The sequence below is a fragment of the Aspergillus flavus genome, chromosome 3 (assembly GCF_009017415.1).
Source record: "Aspergillus flavus chromosome 3, complete sequence".
Lineage (NCBI taxonomy): Eukaryota > Fungi > Ascomycota > Eurotiomycetes > Eurotiales > Aspergillaceae > Aspergillus > Aspergillus flavus.
In genome coordinates, this window is record NC_092407.1 from 4,899,096 (window position 1) to 4,919,252 (window position 20,157).

The following is a 20,157-nucleotide window of genomic DNA, read 5'->3' on the forward strand; positions in this document are numbered from 1 at the left end:
AATGAATAAATCACTGACTCCCATGCTGTGCGATCCGTTGATTTTAAAGGTTTCAGCTATTAGTCAAGCAACAGATGCTATATATAATGACTTCAATATATTTGTTCCTGTGATTTTTCTGCATTGATTCGTATCTTGGCCTTGGCTATGACATCTGCGGGGATCACCAGCTCTAACATCCGAGCCGAGGTTGAAGCAACCCATAGGCGAAGTTATATTGTAATCTTTACCTTTTGTATCTCCAATAACTAGATTTATACGACACTACAACCAACATTCTCCGAAAATGGAAGCAAACTCATTCAAGACGATACTCTACGAAAAGTCCCCAGACGGCAAGATCGCATATATAACTCTGAACCGTCCCGACCGATTCAATGCCATCGACGGCCACCTCCCAAGGGATCTCCGAGACGCTGTGAAACTAGCCAACGCAGACCCAACTGTGCACTGCATCATCCTGAAAGGGAACGGACCTGGCTTTTGCGGGGGCTATGACCTCGACATCTACTCCCAGAACGCGGTACGCGGAGAGACGGCTGGATCACAGGATCTCTCCAAGGGATACGATCCCTTGATCGATTACACCATGATGAAAGAGAATACCGACTGCTTCTCAGAGCTATTTCATAGCCACAAGCCGACAATTGCACAGGTCCATGGTGCCGCAGTGGCGGGCGGAAGTGACATCGCCCTATGCTGCGATCTGGTTATCATGGCAACCGATGCTCGCATCGGCTATCCTCCGAGTCGGGTCTGGGGTTGTCCGACTACTGCGATGTGGGCTTTTCGGATTGGAGTTGAAAAGGCTAAGCGGATGCTCTTCACGGGTGACTTGATCAGTGGAGCTGAGGCGGCGGATATGGGACTTGTTCTTAAAGCGGTGCCCGAGGAGGAGTTGGAGGAAACAGTGTTGCTGTTGGCAAATCGCATTGCGTCGGTCCCGCAAAATCAACTGTGGATGCAGAAACAGGTGATCAATGGTCTTATCGAGGGGCCTCTGCTTAGAAGCCAGAAATTATCTACGATATTCGATGGTATCACCCGCAACTCGCCTGAAGGTGTTGCATTTCAGGAACTGAGTAAAGAGAAAGGATTCAAAGCTGCCATTCAGGAACGTGATAGCCCGGCGAGATCGGAGAGATATCGGAAGGTGTGGAAGAGTGTGCTATAGCCATCTTAATGGCGAGGTACATCCATGATGTGCAGTTCATTAATCCCTTATTCAGTTGATCGCATGACCCACAAACCACTAGATGTTTCTATTTAGCTGCGATATCTATGTACAGCAATATGACCTGTGAATATTTCTCAACGAGCTTATACAATTCTAAGGCTAGATATATAAAAACTGACGGTCGAAAGTATGGTACACAGTAGTGAGGTAAGTGACTGGATCATTATATGCCTTCATTTTCCGTTGTATATCCTTTCATTTATTTCATTATTCTACAACACTAGTAGAAGGCTAGAAATCTAAGTTAGTAAATTGTATCCTCTTGTGCCTGTTGAGCCGCTGCAATGCTGAACTAGTGATAAATCGAACAATTCCCTACATCTTGCAAGCATCCTTAGGAGATACTATCTAGGATATACATTATATACATGCTAAATTCTTCGATGGTGCAAGAAAGGACGTATGGTACATATGTCGTATATTCGATGTGAAGTTCAATATTTCATCGTTTGGAACGATTGTCGACGCCATCAGTAGTTGCATCACTATAGGGCTTGACTTAGCCCTAGTTCTTTTAATGGATACAACGGGGCAGGATAGGCAACAAAGTATATAGCTTACTAAAACAGCTACAAAATGTTTTAAGATACGTTTTTGTATGTAATCGTACATTTGTTCTCTAATTTCTATACACTATATAACAAAAGTATAAAATCGGGCATACAAAGTTAGACATCTAGAATAGTTATCTAATCCAAATCCCGGTTTCGCCAAACACCAAAGAGGTTAGGGAAATATGTTGCGACTGTTACGGCTCAGAGGGCCCAGTTCGCACTATAGTAGTCATGGGTTCTTGCAGCCACTAAAGTTACTGACGCCACGGGACGATGATCATTACTGCAAGATATTGAGATAGACTCACGAACAAATAAATTGTTCTGCGTTCATCACAGAGTTACAAACGACGACAATGTCAATGCTGCACTGCGACTCATGCCATGCAGGAGGCGTCAACATTATTACCAAATTGAGACACCTAAAATCTTTTAGTATAGTGGCGCTAATAGTAGCGTCCAAGTCACGATGGCTGATGAACCATTCCTATGCTTCATACTCCTTCGTATTTAAACATCAGCAACATCGGTTTCCTGCTATCGTTTTTCTTATGCCAACCACTTGTCGTTTTCTTATCATTTGGTACACCAAACGAAAGATCCTCAACTTGCGATGCCACAGTCCATTGGAAACGTGTATGCTCTTGCTTCTGTTCATTGACGGTGTTCCATAAATTTTTAATACTCGTATAACAGGTTTTCCGCTCCTGGCGATGGACAAAGGAGGTACCGAGATGCGACGGTGTTTCTCACATATGTCAGTATTGGTTACTACTGGCTCAAGTATCAGCAACCACATGGAGCTGACTTTCGTCATAGCTGTCCGAGCTTAGTGCAACGCTATCCGATTTAATAGACCAACTCTTGTGTGAAACGCAGGATCCGGCAGTGAGCGATGGAATCAGCTGTGATGCTGCAACCACCCTCGATTACATCGACAACGCTATACAACTTCAATCAGAAATCAAGGACACAATGCAGAGCCTACTGAACAGTCTCATAGGCTCAGGCATACATTATGGCGGGAATACGGTGTTTGAGATTAGAAGCAGGCTGTAGAAAGACAGATGTTTGGAGGCCTAGTGGTAATATAGAAATGTTCATCGAATGGAAGTATATAGTACATTTTGATTCTTAATTGAATCTTATCGCTTGTTTCAAGAACCTTAAAGCTCCTGTTTACTATGTTCAGATCCGCTAACAAGATAAGACCGGTTTCGGATGAATTCAGTAACATGGTCATATCTGGACCAAGTACCTTGGGGTTTTATCTATGTTTCTAGCCCCTGTCAGGCTTGTAATGCAGACAGGATATCTTAATTTTGTATAGTTCTGAAGTTGTCAACCCGATCACTGTACTAGGGATATATAATGCATAGTTTATCCTTGAGACATATGGAATATAGCGCTAGTGACTACAGAGTTCGTACTTTTGTTTCATACTGGTTTTGCCTTATAGACCCACCCCACTATTTATTGATTCTTTGGATTAGATAGCTAGTTAATTGAGGGGTCTGACCGCTGCTTTAGCCGTGATAGCCGTATATGCGTGGATGTTAGGTCAACAGAATGCTATCCCAATGCTGCGAGAAAGTATAATTTCGTTCCTCCTATTTATGCATATACGTGGGTCATTAGCTAATAGTTATAGATTGTGTCTAGTTAGGGAATTTAGCAGAATTCTTCTGGCTGGACCTGTGGTATGTGTGGGTCTAGACACTGACAAGGCACCCGCGACTACCTCGAATGTGTGCTCCATCACCAGTTGAAAGTAGCCTCCCTCCATCGATTCGTGTCGTCTGGCAGTTTTTCTGCGCTTTGACCCACAAAACTGTTATGCAAGGAATTGTCCGTGCGTATGTGGTGTCGTCTGAATCGAACGGCAGGGTACTTTTTGCGGACAAATCAGATTCTCGCACAGTGTCGATCTCGGGCTTTGACTGTTCTGCGAGGAACTAGAAAGGGCATTATTCTTGGTTGGGTTTCCCCACGTGTTCATTTGCGGCTCACTGCTATACTTCAGGAGGCTGCCTTCTGAGGCTTAGTGTTTTATTGTAGTTGGCGTGCGCATGCTGAAACTCTGCCATCTGGCCGCCTCCTTGCTGCTTCTACATGCATCGCTAGTCTCTGATACTTTTCCTACGCACTTCGTTCAATTCCTCTTTCATTCACAGGTCAGTCTATCTTACCACGTCGCTATCGCTTTCAATATTCCTTCAGTATGATACGAATTCTTGATAATTAAGTTTGCCCCTAGTGTTGACACATTGTCACTACATGTTGATCATCCTGTACTTTTTCTAATCTATTAGAGATACACTACATCAACTCTTTCTTTAAAAGCGACATACACAGGCTACCACTACGTAAATTCCTACATGCGTATATTTAAACCTACCCACCACGTGTCCTGATGGAATTAAAGCCCTGTTAAGTCTTTCAGTGGCCTTTGCTCTTAAAATTATGCTATTCAGCACTATCTACTCGGTTATCATACTTGGCTACAACCAGGTATGAGCGTCAAAGTTTGTCAAAATGGGCATTAGTATTTGCCCGTGGCCATTTGTGCATATATAATCCCCATGCCAAATGTTTCATCAGCCACGCTGTCAAAACAGTTGTATCAGTTCAGGTGTACGAATGTTGCAATCCCGCTGTAGGGCATGCTGAAATCATTTTAGAGCAGATAACCGTCTATCATTGTATTACCCTAAGCAAAGTTGGATTTCTGTACCAAACGTAGCATCGGAATCGTGTTTTCATGCAGGACAACTATCTGGCGATCACTTGGTTTTCCGTATTTTCTTATGGCTCCCATGCAGAGTTTAGTTGTCATTGAAGAAAAGGCTTCTAGTTGCCTGTCGGATCCCCGATTCTAGAAGAGTCATCCCCTACAAACTAGAATTAGTCGAAGAAAGCGACACTTATATTTGTAACCTAAGTCTATACAAACATACTAGGTTGATCCAACTAAGGATGTGCGTCACGTGGATCGTCGTTACCCTCGTCCATCCTTGCGAATGCATGCAAGACCTCTTAGTCCCACTTGGTCCAGTGACAGTCATTCCATGAGGCCGACGGTGTACAGGCCTAGACATTGACCGATCCAAAGACCAGTCAAGACGTAGCCTCGTGTAGCTAGCACAGATCCCCAACGCGAATGTGGTCAACCCTCTCACCAAAAAGCCCGCCGCATACAAAGTCTGCACCACTCGGAGCCAGATCCAAGCACATTTGGCTACCAGCGATCTAGCTTCGTGGCCCAATCAATTTGAGTCAGCAAGTATAGAAATGGTGAGCGACAACCATAGCCAAGACTCCAAAACCATAGTTCAATGAACTACTGCTCTAGGAGCGTCACCATTGCTAGATCCATCACTCCGTGATGTACTTCGATAGATACCCATTGACAGCCTCAGCCCTGGATTAACCGTGTCAAGACTTCCATCAATAACAGGCCGAGGCCGTGGGATCCCTTCAAATTGCAATCTCTCACAGTGGGTTCGTTCGGTGGGATCTTCGCTAATCTAACTATATCCAGGAGATGATCGTTCATGGCAACTTGGCAACAGCCTCCGAATGCTGTTACGGTTGGTCTGATGCGTCTGCAAGACTGACTGCGCCTCACTTGGCGCGCTATATTTTACCTTTCCTGGTAAGGCATCGTGGCCTATGATTGAATCCCCGAGCCTCATACGGTGAGCATTGATCGCTCAGGGTCCACTCTATATTTTTGGCCCCCAGTTCAAATTTGAGCCTCTGTCGTGATAGATAGTATGATACTTTTAACCTGTAGTCCCGCTCTTGCGCGTCACCCAAACACCCGCGAAAGAAAAATGTGTTGACAATTCGATCGCATATCCCCAGACTCATCTCGTCCGTAAATACCACAGATTCCCCACAATGACTTCGATCCAAAGACAATGTTACTTCCCTAGCGGAGCCAAAGCGCCCAATAATGTTCCCTGCAAATCTGACACAAACACCCACTGCTGCGGACGATCGGATATCTGTCTAGACAACGGGCTTTGTCTTAATGTGGGCCACCAGCCTTATGTGCTCTCTCGAGGTGCCTGCACCAATAAGAATTGGAACGGATGTAGCCCAATTTGCAGTAAGCGGTTCTTCCCCCGTGGGCGACTTCATGTTGGCTGACGGGCATGGTTCATGCAGAAAATGCCACCCCCTCTATCGGGGCCTCCATTACAAATGTTGGCTTTTCATCCGGGAAGGCGGCTACATATTGCTGCGGTAGCCCAAGGACCAATGGATCATCTGTCGTCTGTCTCACCAGTGAGTCGGACAGCAACAGTAACGTCCCATTCACTATCCAGGACGGCAGCCCCATCCTGGGCGCTGCGATGCTCCAGAACGTCACTACACTTGACACCACTGACTCGTCTTCATCGGACTCCAACTCCTCCACGGCCACACCTACCACCTGTCTGCCTTCCCATGACGTCGCGATCGGAGCAGGGGTGGGTGTCCCACTGGGCGCGATTGCTATACTGTTGCTGATTTGGGCACTGTTGGAACGGAGGAAGGCAAGCCGGGCCTTGCAGTCCCAACCTGCGGCGTTGGGTGGCGGTTACAGTGCTTCTGGACACGCGACTGCTGCTGCTGCGTATATGAACATCACTGAGATGAATGCGCACCCGCCGGTAGAGTTGGAATACACTCAGCCAGTGTCTGAGCTGATGGCCAAGGACGCACAGAGATAAACAAGGACGGGCTATCCTTCTATACGTATATACATGACGATACCCATATATACCTAGCGTTCTGTTCGATGCCTAGATGGCAATTAATATCATAATATGTCGCTACGCATACCAATGTTGCGCTCAGTACTGTTCGATAACTGTATAGCATTTCGTACCGTCGCATGTGTTCGTAATTGGGATCTCGCCTATGGAACGAGGGTGTTGAAAAATCATTGAGCGATTGGCACTTCCAAATCCACTGCGCACTGATGGTGCCCATCGGCCACGAAGGGATGGCCACGGTGGTTTCTGTAGGATCCTTAGATTCGAGGCTCTTGAAACCAGCATGCTACTCTTATATCATCGAGGGTAGATAGCCAGACTTCGCCATTTCAACAGCAGCTTTCCGCACAGACTTGTTCCTCTCAGCTTTTATTTGCACGATCTCGGACCCGCCGACTTATACAACGCAAGGTCCAGCAGCAAGTCCAATATTGACCTCTCGTTGCTCAAGGGCCTCTGTCGTGACAGTTATGAGCACTTCTATTGTCAATGGCTCTCTTCGTGATCGTGCTTAGAGATTACCTGGAACTCTGGATGGTCCTCTGTTTCAATATCTTCACATAAAGCGGCGTTCCGAATAGTACAGCATAGGAGGTCAGACAGTTATCATACGCCTTGCCTGCACAGCCAAGTTAGTCAAATTCCCAGACTTATGGTGCATTTTTAACCTGTTTACAGCATTTATACTCGCTCACAGAGAAATACAGTACATACGACCATAGGGTGTGGAGAACAGGGCTTCCCGTCCGCTCAGCCGTACTTAAGCCACACGCCGGGAGGTTAGTAGTTGGGTGGGTGACCACCAGCGAATCCCTCCTGTTGTATGTTTTTCTTTTTAGCGTTTTCTCTCTTTTTCTTTTCTATTTGTACTCCTTGACGCGATCTTGTCAGGAGCTAGAGCAGCAGGAAGGCTGGCGATGCTGACCGGCAGTGAACTCTCAAATCAAATAGTTACGTGGGAAAATAGAACTTTTTAGTTCCTAGAACACTCACGTTCTAACATCGGCCTTCATAAGACCAGGGGGAACTTGCATTAAAGCCTTTAGAGATAGTCAGGTAGCGGCTTCTTCCTTCCTGCTACCACTTCTTTCGTATTAGCGCGAGTGAACCAGCTTAGTTCTCCTTTACACCGTAGATGTACCTGGGCCCTAGCTTCTAGTTTGTCCCCCGCCATGGTTTCTCCATAGAAATATCAGTCATCTAGACGGAGATTATGGTGTTTGTCCTCATGGCCCAGGTAGTACTGTGTTTCTTTCACGGGGTATACGCGATACCTCATCCTGACTATCCCTTCAAGATCGTTGGGTAATGTACGCTCTCCGCGTAATAGAAACGGCGCTGAAGACCCCGAAGTACTTCAGATTTGACTCCTCGGTGTGTCGCGGATGATACACGGGCCGGTACCATGTGGGACATATCCCGTACATATTTGAAGTTTCTGCTGCAGTGGCCAATCCGATGGCTTCGGTATTGATTCCGGCACACGTTCCGGTGCCAAGATTGACTTGGCTTCAAGTTGGCGCCTTCACGCCGACCCACACGAATAAGGGGAAGGAACTATTTAATTTCCAATAGGCCTCCAGGAACTAAGCCACAGCTTTGCACGGGTGATAGAATGTCAACAGTTCCACGTAACCTGTGGCGGAATTGTGTACGAAATGGCCTCAGAATCAATCAAAGCTCCAGCAGCGGCTGTTACGAGTAGCTTTAATGATAGACCCACTCTTCCTACCTCGGATAACCCGAAGAGTTGGTCAAAAGGAAAGAAATGGACTTTTACCGTCGTTGCCTCTCTCATGACATTCTCTGCCACGTTTGCGAGCAGCGTATTCAGCACCGCGGAAAAGCAAACGGCGGCGGAATTTCATGTGTCCCATGAAGTGACGATATTGGGGCTTAGCCTGTTTATGTTAGTGAGCCATCTAACTCCGCAAATGAGGAAAATTATCCACCCAGAATATAGGACAATAACCCCTAATGAACTGATATAGGGATACTGCTTTGGACCTTTGCTATGTGGCCCATTATCCGAGAGCCATGGGCGTAGTTTACCGCTGATGCTTGGTGTGATCGTCTTCTGTATCTTTCAAGTGCCCGTGGCCGTGGCCCAGAACATACCTACTACTGTAATCTGTCGCTTTATCGGCGGACTGTTTGCTTGCTCGCCGCTGTCAATTGTTGGCGCCATTCTTGCGGATATCTGGGATCCGGTAGAACGGGGAATTGCCGCATGTATATACTCTGGTGCGACATTCTCGGGGCCAGTTCTGGGTCCGATTGTAGGCGGTTTCGTCGTTGATAGCTATCTCGGCTGGAGGTGGACAGCCTGGCTGACTCTTATTCGGGGGGTCTATTTCTGGGTTCTGGGAATGGTGTTTGTGCCTGGGACGCATGCTCCGACGTTGTTGCGCTGGTTCCAGGCTCGTGAATGCTCTTCTGATGCAAGGGACGAGCTAGGGCGAGCGAATGCAAATCTGGAGGTAAGCCACATGAATTGGAGGGAATTCACGACGAAATACTTAGCACGGCCACTTGGTAAGGACATCGCCATCGGGTGCCATGATTTTACTAATACATGAGTAGTTATGTTGGCATCGGAGCCCATCCTTCTATTAACAACCCTGTATATGTCCCTAGTCTATGGAACATTGTATCTCTTCTTCGAAGCATATCCCATCTCGTTTCAGGACCAGCGTGGATGGAATGCCGGCGTGGGGACGTTGCCTTTTCTGAGCATAACCATACGTGTCGTCTTTGGTAATCTGACCATAGCAGCAACAACCGCCTTCCACCTAAAACGCAAATACAATGAAGGTGGTGGTAAAGTCGCACCGGAGGAACGCTTGATCCCCATGATGGTCGGTGCCGTCGTTTTACCACCAGGACTATTCTGGTTTGCATGGACCAGCAGCACTCACATCACCTGGGTACCTCAAGTCCTGGCTGGTATTCCGATTGGGATGGGTATTCAGGTCATATATACGATGGGCCTCAACTATATTCTTGACGTGTATACACCTTATGCTGCTAGCGCTGTTTCAGAGTATACTTTCGTCCGATCCATGGCCGCTGCAGGGTTCCCACTGTTCGCTACCCCGATGTACGACCGTTTGGGTATCAGCTGGGCGACGTCGCTGTTGGGGTTTGTGTCGGTGCTCATGATGCCAGTACCGTTATTGTTCTATGTCTATGGGGAACGATTAAGGAAGCTGGGCCGCTATAGTGTCAAGTAAAGATTCGTACTTCTTTTTCATATCTGATTAAATTGGGCGTTTGCTAGATTTTTGCAATTTCAACTTTCTACCTCCAGTAACTCAGATTTCTTTTTCCAACCATGGACACATATCCATCCGCACTCGCCCACTAACCAACGCTATATCTCCACCACAGGCCCCGAGTAAATCCTCCTAGCCCGAACAAAATAATACACTAGACTCAGAATAATCGTCCCTACCGTCCCCACCACACTGTAATTCATCGACTGCACATCAGCATGATTATTCGGCGGCCAGAAGCTAAAGAACGTAGCAATGGTCATATAAACGAGCGAGAAGACATTCAGGACAATCCCCAAAACACCGCGAACATGGAATGGGCCCCAGACCAACTGAGCCCCTGCCGTGTTGATCTTGATCTCTGAGCCCCGGGTCCCGTTGTTTCTTTCCATAATTCCGCCAGTGCAACGCCGGTAGAGGAGCAGACCGGCAACAACCATGTATGATAAATAGAGGCCTGATGTGGACATGGAGACCAGACTGTTGAAGGCTACGTCAGAGCCGATGTTGATGAGGTTTAGGAGGAGTGAGATTGTTGTGGTGAAAACGACGGTGTATGTTGGTATTGCTGTGCGCGTTGTAACCTACAATCATTAGCGCTGTTGTGTGAATAGCTCTCTAGTCACCCACCTGACTCCATAGCTGCCAGCCAGGGATTCCGCGGTCCCGGGAAAAGGACCAGAATTGGCGCGATGCGGACGCAAGCATGCCCACTGAAGTACAGAAGCATAGTACGATGATAATAGAAGCCATGACCACTGTGCCTGGGATGGACTCTGTTGCTTGTAGGAAAATACCGACAAAGGGTAGTCCTGTGGGGTCATTGAGGGCTGTATCAATGTCGCCAATACAGAAGAGCAGGGCGAGAAGCATGGCAAAACCAAGGGTTCCGTTGATCAAGACAGTGAGCATTAACGACCAGGGGACGTAAGTAGGTGCGTTGGAAATCTCTTCTGCCATCTAACAGGGGATAAATTAGCACTTTGCTTCATACATTGGTTGCTCAGAGCTTTGTAGCATTCTGGCAGGGATGCCAAACTCGGGGCTGGGGACATACATGGACTGCGGCATCGCCACCGGCAAAGGCAAACACAGGGCCAATTAATCCGATGAAGAACGAGAGACCTTGAGTCGGCCATTGCCCTTCATTTATGAAATGGGTAAAGACCTCCTTGGCGCTTTTATGATCAGCCATATATGTCAATGGAATCAGGATCGCAAAGAAACCAAGAATGTGGAGTATTAAAATTGTCCCTTCAAACCGTGGTAGAAGCTTTCCCCCTACACAGTTGATAGCCAGGCCGATTAACGCTGTTGCATAAGAATATAAAGTCATATGCCACGCTTGCGGGACGTAGTCAGAATGGGTAAGGGAGATCATTGCTGCAATATAAGTTCCGTTGAGGTAGATGGCGGTTGCATAGGTGGCCTGCCATCCGATGACAGTAAGCCAACCTACCATACGTTGTCAATAACTCCAGCCTCATACATGGGTCCAGGCCCTTCCAATGAATACCACACAGTGGACTCACCCGTGATATAACTGGACAGTTTCATTGCCGACCGAGGTGCCAACATCGAGCACCAGTGGTACTGTCCGCCGGCTGTTGGAGCCCTAACGAGTGGTCAATCAAAGCTTGGAATGTTGGCTCGATGTCTTACATTGAAACTAGCTCTGATAATACAACGAAGGTCGCTGTAACACCGGCCCAGACAAAGAGGAACGCATAAACTGACCCAGCAGGGCCACCACTGCGATTATAATGTCAATATTGGAATAGCTCCTCCAGAATGCAATGCGAGACTGTCACATACTTCTGGAAGCCTTGTATGAATAGTCTATCATGGTACCTGGTATTAGCCGCCACAAACTGAGAAAAGAGGAATGTATGAAGACAGTAACATACGCTGTTATACCCTCCCAGGTAATGAGAATCGTGCAACTGAAGCCCAGGATTGACATCAACCCAAAATTCCTCTAAGCCAAACCATGCCTGTCAGATAAATCCCGACCTTTCTTTGTGGGGGTAGGCAATTTTTACCCTTAGGACAGCGCGCTTTCCAATGCGGGCTAAGTTGATATCATCCAGATTCTCCTGGGATGAGCCGTCTATTTCGTGTAGTGCTGCAGGCGGAGCCTGCTTCAGCTCATAGTGACCCATTGTGGAGATGGTCCGTAAGATAGGATGCAGTAAAGTAGACAACCGAAGCTGCTTCAAGCGGAACAGAATCGATTGAAAGGGTAGAGGCTATAGCATTATCAAGTTAAGTGTGCAATGAGAAGACTTTTTGAGCTTCAACTGTCAAGGAACCTTCACTGACAGAGAGCAAGAAGATGTACATACAGGGATGGAAATTTCTTCGGCGCCCTCTCTCTCAAATAAAACTGGCCGCAGAAAGGAGACGCGACTAAAATCCATGCTTCGGTTACAAGCGATGATACGCTAAGTACACAGTTTGATTGACTTTCATGGTCTGGAGGAGGGGAACCTTTACATGTGGACTGATTTCGTTGCAACATCGCAAGGATTAGAGTCAAGCGCGTCTTTAGCTGCATTTCCGTTCCCTAGAGCAGTCCAATCATATCACTACTACTTGATGACGGCACAACCTAGTAATTGCCTAGAATGCCCAGACGGGTCTCGGATAATTTGGCAAAGCTCTTAAAATTCTTTGTGTCTAAGGCGTTCATCAATTAACGTTCTGACTAGACAAGGTACTCTTGCCGTCCAGCGCTGACAACCCCTGGAGGAAAGATTTCGCAATTCAGTGGCGTCGTAGACGCTGGCCTACTGCTGTCTTGGATCTTGTGTACCCGACCGGGTAATTTCCACCTTCGTCAGATTTGTTACCATGGAGGTGGTACGGTTTGCTGGTGGGATGGTTGATGAGATTACGAGGTGCAGTTAACTCTGCGCAGTGGCTGTCGTAATAAGTTCCTTGTCAGCGTTTCCCATATGCTCGATGTGCTACCCTTTCCCCCTTCGCACGCGCAATGAGTAGGCTTGCCAAAGACAATTGGAAGCCCACGGTCAATGTGGTGACCTGGTTTCTTATGACTACGGCGATCCTCTGCGTTCTCACTCGGCTGGGCACCAAATACTGGATCTTCCGACGGTGGACGACAGATGACTACCTTAGTATTGTCTCGGTGGTACTGTGTGCGGCGCAGTCTCTAGCCATATCGATGGCCACGGCATATGGATATGGCGAGCATTATGACAGGCTATCAGGTGCAGCTGTGGACAGCATGTTAAAGGTATGTGGGCCTTGTTTCTCCATTTCGAGAGATCACTCATATCTTTAAGTCACAATACGCTGCAGCTATCCTCTTCATTATGACCATGTGTTTCTCGAAATTATCACTTATCCACTTCATCTGGAGCGTGACACCAGCTACATCCGACCGTCGCATTGCTATCGGGCTAGAGATCTTCACAGTGCTCTGGGCAGTGACAAGCGTTATCGCCTCTATTTTCCAGTGCACGCCGCCTCGAACGTGGGATTATCTGAGCGGGAATTGTTTCAATATTGTATGCTCTCAAATTCTCCACGAAGACCAAGGAATGCTGCTAACATGCGAGGCTAGAGCGCTTGGTGGAACTATCTTGCAGCAACGAATATCTTGTCTGAGGCGGGGATCATCATCCAGGCCCTTCTAATTATTGTCGGAATTCAGGCAAACTGGGGAAAGAAAGGCACATTGGCCAGCATCTTTAGCCTTCGCATATTGTGAGTAATACCCTCGAGACTCACTCTTCTAGTACCGAGCGGCTGATCAAACACTCGAGTGTGATTGCCGCCACCATATGTCAGCTTATTTATGTCAACAAAACAATCAATTCCGAAGATCCAACGTTCGACACCTGGTCGGCCACCGTCTCGACGCAGCTTGTTCAATGCTTGAGTGTCGTCACAGCCTGCTCCCCACAGTTCAAACCATTCATGGATAGCTTGCGCTCCACAGGCATGCGCATCGACGGGTTGACAAGTTACAATATGGCATCGACAAAGCGACACGGCTTATCCTCGTTGCGTTATCATTCGACTTTTCATGGGAGTGAGGTTCACGAGCTTACTCCAGTACGCCCAGTCAAGGACACATACGAGACAACAGTTACTGCGTCGGGAGCTATATCCGACGGGGACGCAGAGAGTCAGTCAAGCCAAACTCATATTATTCGGGAGGTCAGGACCTTCACGGTGACCGAAACAGTACGCGATCGTCGGGATTAGTTCAAGCTCCTCGCGATGGGCTTCGGAGTTATTAGTCCCCCACTGGATGCCATCGTTTTGTCCATCCTGTGGACCACTGCGCACTAGTGCTCCCTCGGTCGGTCTGCCGGCCACCAAAAATAAAGTAATTAATATGTGTTATTATCTTAGCCAATACTATATTAGCCAGATATGAACGCCGCCTTGGCGTTTCACGTAGCATTCCATCCCACCAGCCGTCCTTGGCGTACTTTTGTGCATTTTTCCGAGGGTACTCTGGGTCCTATCCATTCAAACGGGCTGTGTGCGTATTATGGGATGTACGTCATGTTTTACGAATAGTATTCTATAACACAGGTACGCCGATGGCTATAAAAAAGACATGGCCTAACATATTCTACGGACTACAGAAGGAGAGACACAGACGCCCTGTGGTTCAGAGCAAGGGTCAACGTGGCATTCCTGACCCTATATGGTAACAATCAACGTAGACCACAACAACTAATATTAAGCGTCGAGAGTAGGGGAGTCGGCACGGCCCGATGGTCTCAATCGACCGTGATCCGTCCAATGTTACATAGACTACGGGGAATCTTTACGCCAAGTATTCTGTCCCGATCCCTGTCTATTAAAAAGGAGGGGGGTTGTTAGAGTCGGGCTCGGGAGGCGATGCTTCTGGTCTCCCTGTCTGTGAGTCAGTGAGAGCATTGAGTGCTGGGTTTCTGTTCACTACTACAATAAACGTACAGTATCTTTGGTGTTTCCAGCGAGATACACATGTACCTCGAGATAATTAGAGGAAGTATATAGATATGAATAAACATGTCTGTTCAGCGTTCTGTGGATCGGTATGTCGAGAGAGCGGCACATCGGTTGAAATTACGATAAAGTAAACTTCATTGCCACCTGACGAGATGAAGTAACAGTGAAGACGACGAAAACAATATAATACAGGCTGAAGTTGAATAGGATCAATCTTAACCTACGGAGTTCAAAGTCATTCTTGTGGTGCTGCAAAAGTATACTCTTATAACATGTATCCAAATAAAAAGGCGCTGTATATCAATCGGCCGGATGGTGTAGTTGGTTATCACGTATCGTTAACACCGATAAGGTCCTGGGATCGAGCCCCAGTCTGGTCATTGCTTTTTGTCCTTTCTCCCTTCACCTCTCCTTCAATTTTTCAGAATCCTTCTGTCGTTTTTTCGTTCTTTGCTTTTTTCATTTGCTCCTCTTAAATCGTTGCTTCTCAATACTTTTCGTCGCTGAGTTTCCGGACTCTGTTTTAATCCTCTACTCATAGCCATGATTTAATATCCGCATACCGACCGTGACATTAATGTGTCCAAACATTGGATCGTAGGTTCGGCTTATTGAACGGGCTTTAGTTTTGCCTAATTGATCGCATAGTATTACTTTCCAGTTGTATTAGGCATATAAGGTGACGTTGTTGTGAGAAGCGCATCAAGTTACAGAATTCTGTTTGGCATTGCGGATATATATAGTTTGTGCATTACACCCTTTGACAACTACTGTTCGGCATGCACACAAGAAATAGACATAGAAAATAAACCAAACTAATACAAGAGCGAACTCACTATCAAACAAGTTGTTTCCATATATATCCATCGATATAGTAAGGGTCCTTGACACCTCAACACCAAAGCCCCTGGCTACTACACGGAATAGGCCGAAGCCAGCTAGTGTCTCAAATCAAGTCAATCGAAGTTGTGGCGTCCCTGACGCCAAGCATTTATATCCCCACCCTCAGCAGGAAATTTTGGAAACTCCAATAAAAGACTGTATGGAGTTTGGTAGAGCCCGAAATCCAAGACAAGTGCTAAATGCAATAAACTAGTGGGGAACTCTAAGGCCAATGAGAGATATGGGATAGGGCTACTATGTCACATGTTCACTCCACCTCGAGCAGGCAGCCACAGTTTGTGGCAAGACACTAACGATTATCACCCGTGGGTCTTGGCCCTTGAATTTTCCCCTGGCACGAGAATGTTGTTATGTCGCGTCGCTATCCCCTATACTGAGATGGTAACTGTGCCAGGCCGTGATCAAGCTCGTACGGGATGAGGATTCGTTGCAAAGATACCATTTCGGGCAGTGAAACGGCAAATGACCTCGAAATGGGGCAGAATAGCGGACTTATGGAAGAGACGGTCAGGTACGGACCTCGTGTTAACCTCAATGCATTCATCGTTGATGAGAATATACGCAGGATGGCCCTTCCGATCGGCAGTAATCGAGAGAACAGAACTGGTGTGGGATCCACGAGACGCCTGGAGACCAGTACCTCTGCGAGCGCCATACCTTCTCACACTGGCCGGTCTTTTGCTGCTGACAGCAATTGCTCTCGAGGTTTGTCGTCAGTACAATGATAGAATTGGCTGGCTAGTACGCTACAAGCATGCCAGCGATCTTCCCACGACTGTGTCAGTTGCCTACGTCATTGTTCCAACAGCCATAGCGCTGGTCGTGGTGAACCTATGGGAGTTTAGTTCCTGTGATGTGATGCGACTGGAACCTTATTTTCAGCTGGCCAAGTCGCGTGGTGCCTCAGCAACAGTACTTTTCACAAACTACAGTTTCTGCTACGGAATCTTCGCGCCTATAACCGCCGCCCGCAACCGGCATTGGATTGCGCTTTGCGTGTCGCTAATGTCTTTGGTTATCCGGATACTCTTACCCTCGTTATTTGCTGGGATGATAGTAATGGGTGAGCTAAATCTCACTGATCCCAAGATCATAGAAACATGGCCGGCCCTTGTCGATTTGCAAACCCAAGAGGGGTGGATGGCAGCGGAAACATCTGGCCTCAGTGAGTCTAGCCAAGATGCTGAGTTCCTGTTACTTCGATCACCTCATTACGCAGCTGCACCGGTTTCAATGCCTGTAGATGATGAGAATGATACATCCATGCTGCGCCTGAACCAAACGATATATTGGGCGAATCTGACTTGTGTGGACATGCCACTGTATGGGATCGCGCCAACGACGCACTCTATGAACTATACGAGGTCAGATGACGAACAGATAATTTCATGGAATATGCGCAATATATCTCTTCCAACTCTTAGCAATAGCACTGCAGGTTGCTCGATTAATTTCGCACTCGACAGCGTCGCCCCCACCGATACTGAACGCTTTCAGCTTGGCTACTGGGAGCCAAGTCAACCTAGCCGGAATTCTAATACCACTTCTGCATTTACTGGCAGTGGCTGCGGCTCGCCCACCTTATACGGCGTAGTGATTGAAGGGGATGTTTTGAAAAACAACTCCATCAAGCCATCAAAGGCCGCGGCGTTTGCTTGTATGGCTACTTATCATTACGCGGAAGCGGAGGTCTTTATCGCAACAAACACATCAATCGTCGCAGCTCAAATCCAACAGGACACAGTTAGCAGCCTCAGTCCAGCTGAGTTCAGTATCGACAAGTTTGAGGATCAATTCCGCGTCGGGCCTCGCGCGGCAGGCATACGAATAATTGTCAACACTACCAGCTCGTCTAGCCTCTTCGACACAGGTTCCACATCCAAGTTCATAGCACTCGAAGAGTATCAGAAAAAGCTGCGTAACTCATGGAATCACAGGTTTCTCGTCACGGTGAACAAAATGTTCGATCCTACACGACCTACGAAAACTCATGCAGAACAGCAGAGTGTCTCAGTGATCCTCCAAATGTTGCATGACCCAGCTATCCATGCGGAAATCATACTCTGCGTAGCTTCTCTCCTGCTCTCCTTCCTAGCCTTTGTCTACCCGCGACGACCTAACTTTCTTCGAAGCGACCCGGGGTCAATTGCTGCGCAGTGCGCGATCGTTGCCAATCTGTTCAGCCCAACAATTGCACTAGCTCGACCCGATACAGATTTTGATCAAGCCACTACCCGACAGCTTCTCCAATGGGCTAAGGGACTATGGTGCCAATGGAGCGGAGTGTCAAAGGAACGCAGATTGGAAATCGTATCACTCGATGGAAATCCGGTGCCTCTTGCCACAGGTAAGTCTCGGAGAAAGAAGGATTTTATGCCACATTTCCTAAGACTACCGTTGTTCTTTATGGAATGTTTATCGCTGGCTTTCATACTCGCCTTGTTTGGGTTGGCTCTTCGATATCTTCGTTTGGACGACCCTAACTCCATGACCGGGCCCCAGCTGGTCTTGTATATTTCCATGCTCTTCGTCCCGACGATAGTTGCATCTATGATCAGCGCACTTCTAGCATCAGTGCTTCGCCACCTCAGCGTCCTGGAACCGTGGACTCAGTTACAGAAGGGACTGGCGACAGCAAAACAATCGCTGTTGATGGACTATGGCTGTCAAACTTCGTTTGCAGTGCTTTGGAAATGCGCACGCCGAGGCCCTCGCCTCCTCGTGATCATCTCATTGGCATGTATTTTGGACCTGCTCTTGACTGTTGTGAGCGGTGGCCTTTTTGAGCCACAAGTAAGACACTACTCGACAGCTGCTTCTGGCTTATTTGCGACGTATAACTTGTCCACGCTTTCAAGACAATCCCAAAGCCCGGTTCTAGACAGCTACAGTGTTATTCCCAGCGTTATCACACAGGACGCCCCTTTCCTGCCGTGGACTACGTCCAACCACTCACTTGTGCCAACTCGCATTGATGGGCCGGAAAGCGAGCGTACTTTCTATACGGCTTTGACACGTGGTATTGGTGTGAATCTCATATGTGAAAGCCTTCCATCTAGCGATTCAGGGATTGACGGTAATTCAACGAACCCATACTGGCGTTATACACCATTCAATAGTAGTACGGAATCTGCATGCTCTGTAGAGGCGCCATGGGCAGCGTCTGATTACCCCGAGAACTTTATCCATTTTATGGCGCCCACGGGGTCCTCTGCATCGACGGAATGCGAGACATCTACACTCTTGGTTATTGCGCGCTTGGATAAAATAACAGGGAAATCTCTGCACCGGGATAGTACATTTGCATTGCACTGTCAGCCGACAATCCATATCCAAGATTTCCTGGTCCAGTTCGACCACTCTGGCCAAGTAGAAGATTACGAGGCGGTGCCCGGAAGCTCGATCACTGACGGTCCATTGTATCAGAATGCATCTGATCTCCTGGGACAATTTAACATGGCGTTTACGCAGTCAATTCAAGCCCTTCCTGCTCATCCAAATTCGTCATTTTACCAGTATGACTGGCCCGGTGTTTTGACGGCACGCACAATTGAGAAGCTGAATCCCAAATCGGATTCGGTGGACACTGCACTTCTGATAGATGCCGTCCAACTCACCTATCGAACAGTCTTCAGCACCTACTTGACTCTCTGGCGAGATTTGTATCTTCAGCGTTTGCCCGAGTCCCATTCCATCACTATCGATGGAACAGTCACTCAGGGGGTGTGGGGTATACTGCCATCAACGCCGTCAATTCTGATAGTCATCATTCTTGTGTCCCTGGATGTTGTGTTGATGGTTGGTGTATTCGTCACCTACCGTGGGCGATTCAATGGACCACGCATTCCCAAATCTATTGGATCTCTCATCCCGTGGATTGCACATAGCCAGATGATGCGTGATTTTGAGGGCACTCATGCGTGGAGTGAAGTACAGCAACGGAAACATTTGGAGGAACTCGACCGGACGTATAGCTTGGGAACTTTTCCGTGCCCAGATGGGATGAGCAGGATAGCCGTTGACTACAAGGACGACGAGCAAGCTTATGAGTTGCATGATCTGGCGACGTCAGGAGCGGTACCATCGGAATCGACTGCTCAAGAGCCACAACACGGTTACCAGGGGGTCAGTCGTACGCCGCAGGGTGGACCTGTGGACACCATCTGTGCGGACCGCAGATAGAATTCAATGGGTACGTATAAAAGGGAGCCGGCTGCTGAATCTATCCCTGTAGAAAGATGGGCTCCCCATCTCTTCTCCGGCTGGCTGCTCTTCAGTTACCTTTCTAGTGTTTATGACTAATGTTGTCTCAATTGTGTCTAATTCCTCTCCATACTAGTGTAATAGAAATACCCCGTAAATGAGTAAGTTCATTGATAGCCTCCTGAAAACGGTGTACGCCACCGTGATGGAGTGCGTAAGATTGCACCGGGCTTAGACTATCT

The 20,157-nt window shown here is 47.6% G+C and overlaps 7 protein-coding genes and 1 non-coding gene across 8 annotated transcripts; 7 read left to right on the forward strand and 1 right to left on the reverse strand.

Annotated features, from left to right (window-relative positions):
- Positions 1-155: 155 nt before the first annotated feature.
- F9C07_2282750 (putative enoyl-CoA hydratase mitochondrial precursor) lies at positions 156-1,356 on the forward strand. Its single transcript, XM_041285608.2, has one exon. It carries the CDS (start codon positions 287-289, stop codon positions 1,172-1,174), a length of 888 nt encoding a protein of 295 aa, XP_041145403.1. The 5' UTR covers positions 156-286; the 3' UTR covers positions 1,175-1,356.
- Positions 1,357-2,272: 916 nt separating this feature from the next.
- F9C07_2282751 (uncharacterized protein) lies at positions 2,273-2,901 on the forward strand. Its single transcript, XM_071510581.1, has 3 exons — positions 2,273-2,427; positions 2,488-2,548; positions 2,611-2,901. The coding sequence occupies exons 1-3, from the start codon at positions 2,405-2,407 to the stop codon at positions 2,848-2,850; spliced, it is 324 nt and encodes a 107-aa protein (XP_071365332.1). The 5' UTR covers positions 2,273-2,404; the 3' UTR covers positions 2,851-2,901.
- A 2,689-nt stretch (positions 2,902-5,590) lies between these two features.
- Positions 5,591-6,522, forward strand: F9C07_1479911 (uncharacterized protein). Its single transcript, XM_041285609.2, has 2 exons — positions 5,591-5,905; positions 5,965-6,522. Exons 1-2 carry the CDS (start codon positions 5,695-5,697, stop codon positions 6,510-6,512), a joined length of 759 nt encoding a protein of 252 aa, XP_041145404.1. The 5' UTR covers positions 5,591-5,694; the 3' UTR covers positions 6,513-6,522.
- Positions 6,523-8,215: 1,693 nt separating this feature from the next.
- Positions 8,216-9,790, forward strand: F9C07_2282753 (major facilitator superfamily domain-containing protein; the record flags this gene model as incomplete). The annotated part of the gene is made up of 3 exons (XM_041291505.1): positions 8,216-8,470; positions 8,549-9,092; positions 9,141-9,790. The coding sequence occupies 3 exons, from the start codon at positions 8,216-8,218 to the stop codon at positions 9,788-9,790; spliced, it is 1,449 nt and encodes a 482-aa protein (XP_041145405.1).
- A 7-nt stretch (positions 9,791-9,797) lies between these two features.
- On the reverse strand, positions 9,798-12,122 carry F9C07_7740 (putative choline transport protein). Its single transcript, XM_071511671.1, has 8 exons — positions 11,875-12,122; positions 11,740-11,810; positions 11,648-11,671; positions 11,495-11,584; positions 11,365-11,447; positions 10,890-11,287; positions 10,463-10,792; positions 9,798-10,416 (listed from the first exon to the last, which is right to left on the reverse strand). The coding sequence occupies exons 1-8, from the start codon at positions 11,992-11,994 to the stop codon at positions 9,931-9,933; spliced, it is 1,602 nt and encodes a 533-aa protein (XP_071365333.1). The 5' UTR covers positions 11,995-12,122; the 3' UTR covers positions 9,798-9,930.
- Positions 12,123-12,271: 149 nt separating this feature from the next.
- Positions 12,272-15,184, forward strand: F9C07_2154302 (uncharacterized protein). The gene is made up of 4 exons (XM_071509254.1): positions 12,272-13,091; positions 13,141-13,365; positions 13,422-13,564; positions 13,624-15,184. The coding sequence occupies exons 1-4, from the start codon at positions 12,828-12,830 to the stop codon at positions 14,066-14,068; spliced, it is 1,077 nt and encodes a 358-aa protein (XP_071365334.1). The 5' UTR covers positions 12,272-12,827; the 3' UTR covers positions 14,069-15,184.
- On the forward strand, positions 15,116-15,189 carry F9C07_t107. Its single transcript has one exon. It is a non-coding gene; the product is annotated as a tRNA-Val (tRNA).
- A 1,057-nt stretch (positions 15,190-16,246) lies between these two features.
- F9C07_7741 (uncharacterized protein) lies at positions 16,247-19,894 on the forward strand (the record flags this gene model as incomplete). Its single annotated transcript, XM_041285611.1, has 1 exon — positions 16,247-19,894. The coding sequence occupies one exon, from the start codon at positions 16,247-16,249 to the stop codon at positions 19,892-19,894; it is 3,648 nt and encodes a 1,215-aa protein (XP_041145408.1).
- Positions 19,895-20,157: the final 263 nt, after the last annotated feature.

Bases quoted from the DNA above. Each gene is read 5' to 3' on its own strand.
- F9C07_2282750 (XM_041285608.2), top strand. From the start codon at position 287: ATGGAAGCAAACTCATTCAAGACGATACTCTACGAAAAGTCCCCAGAC.
- F9C07_2282751 (XM_071510581.1), top strand. From the start codon at position 2,405: ATGCCACAGTCCATTGGAAACGT. The intron at 2,428-2,487 runs GTATGCTCTTGC...CTCGTATAACAG, and splicing joins CCACAGTCCATTGGAAACGT to GTTTTCCGCTCCTGGCGATG. The intron at 2,549-2,610 runs GTCAGTATTGGT...CTTTCGTCATAG, and splicing joins CGACGGTGTTTCTCACATAT to CTGTCCGAGCTTAGTGCAAC.
- F9C07_1479911 (XM_041285609.2), top strand. From the start codon at position 5,695: ATGACTTCGATCCAAAGACAATGTTACTTCCCTAGCGGAGCCAAAGCG. The intron at 5,906-5,964 runs GTAAGCGGTTCT...TGGTTCATGCAG, and splicing joins CGGATGTAGCCCAATTTGCA to AAAATGCCACCCCCTCTATC.
- F9C07_7740 (XM_071511671.1), bottom strand. From the start codon at position 11,994: ATGGGTCACTATGAGCTGAAGCAGGCTCCGCCTGCAGCACTACACGAA. The intron at 11,811-11,874 runs GTAAAAATTGCC...GGTTTGGCTTAG, and splicing joins GAAAGCGCGCTGTCCTAAGG to AGGAATTTTGGGTTGATGTC. The intron at 11,448-11,494 runs GTAAGACATCGA...ACCACTCGTTAG, and splicing joins TTATCAGAGCTAGTTTCAAT to GGCTCCAACAGCCGGCGGAC.
- F9C07_2154302 (XM_071509254.1), top strand. From the start codon at position 12,828: ATGAGTAGGCTTGCCAAAGACAATTGGAAGCCCACGGTCAATGTGGTG. The intron at 13,366-13,421 runs GTATGCTCTCAA...ATGCGAGGCTAG, and splicing joins GCGGGAATTGTTTCAATATT to AGCGCTTGGTGGAACTATCT. The intron at 13,565-13,623 runs GTGAGTAATACC...CAAACACTCGAG, and splicing joins ATCTTTAGCCTTCGCATATT to TGTGATTGCCGCCACCATAT.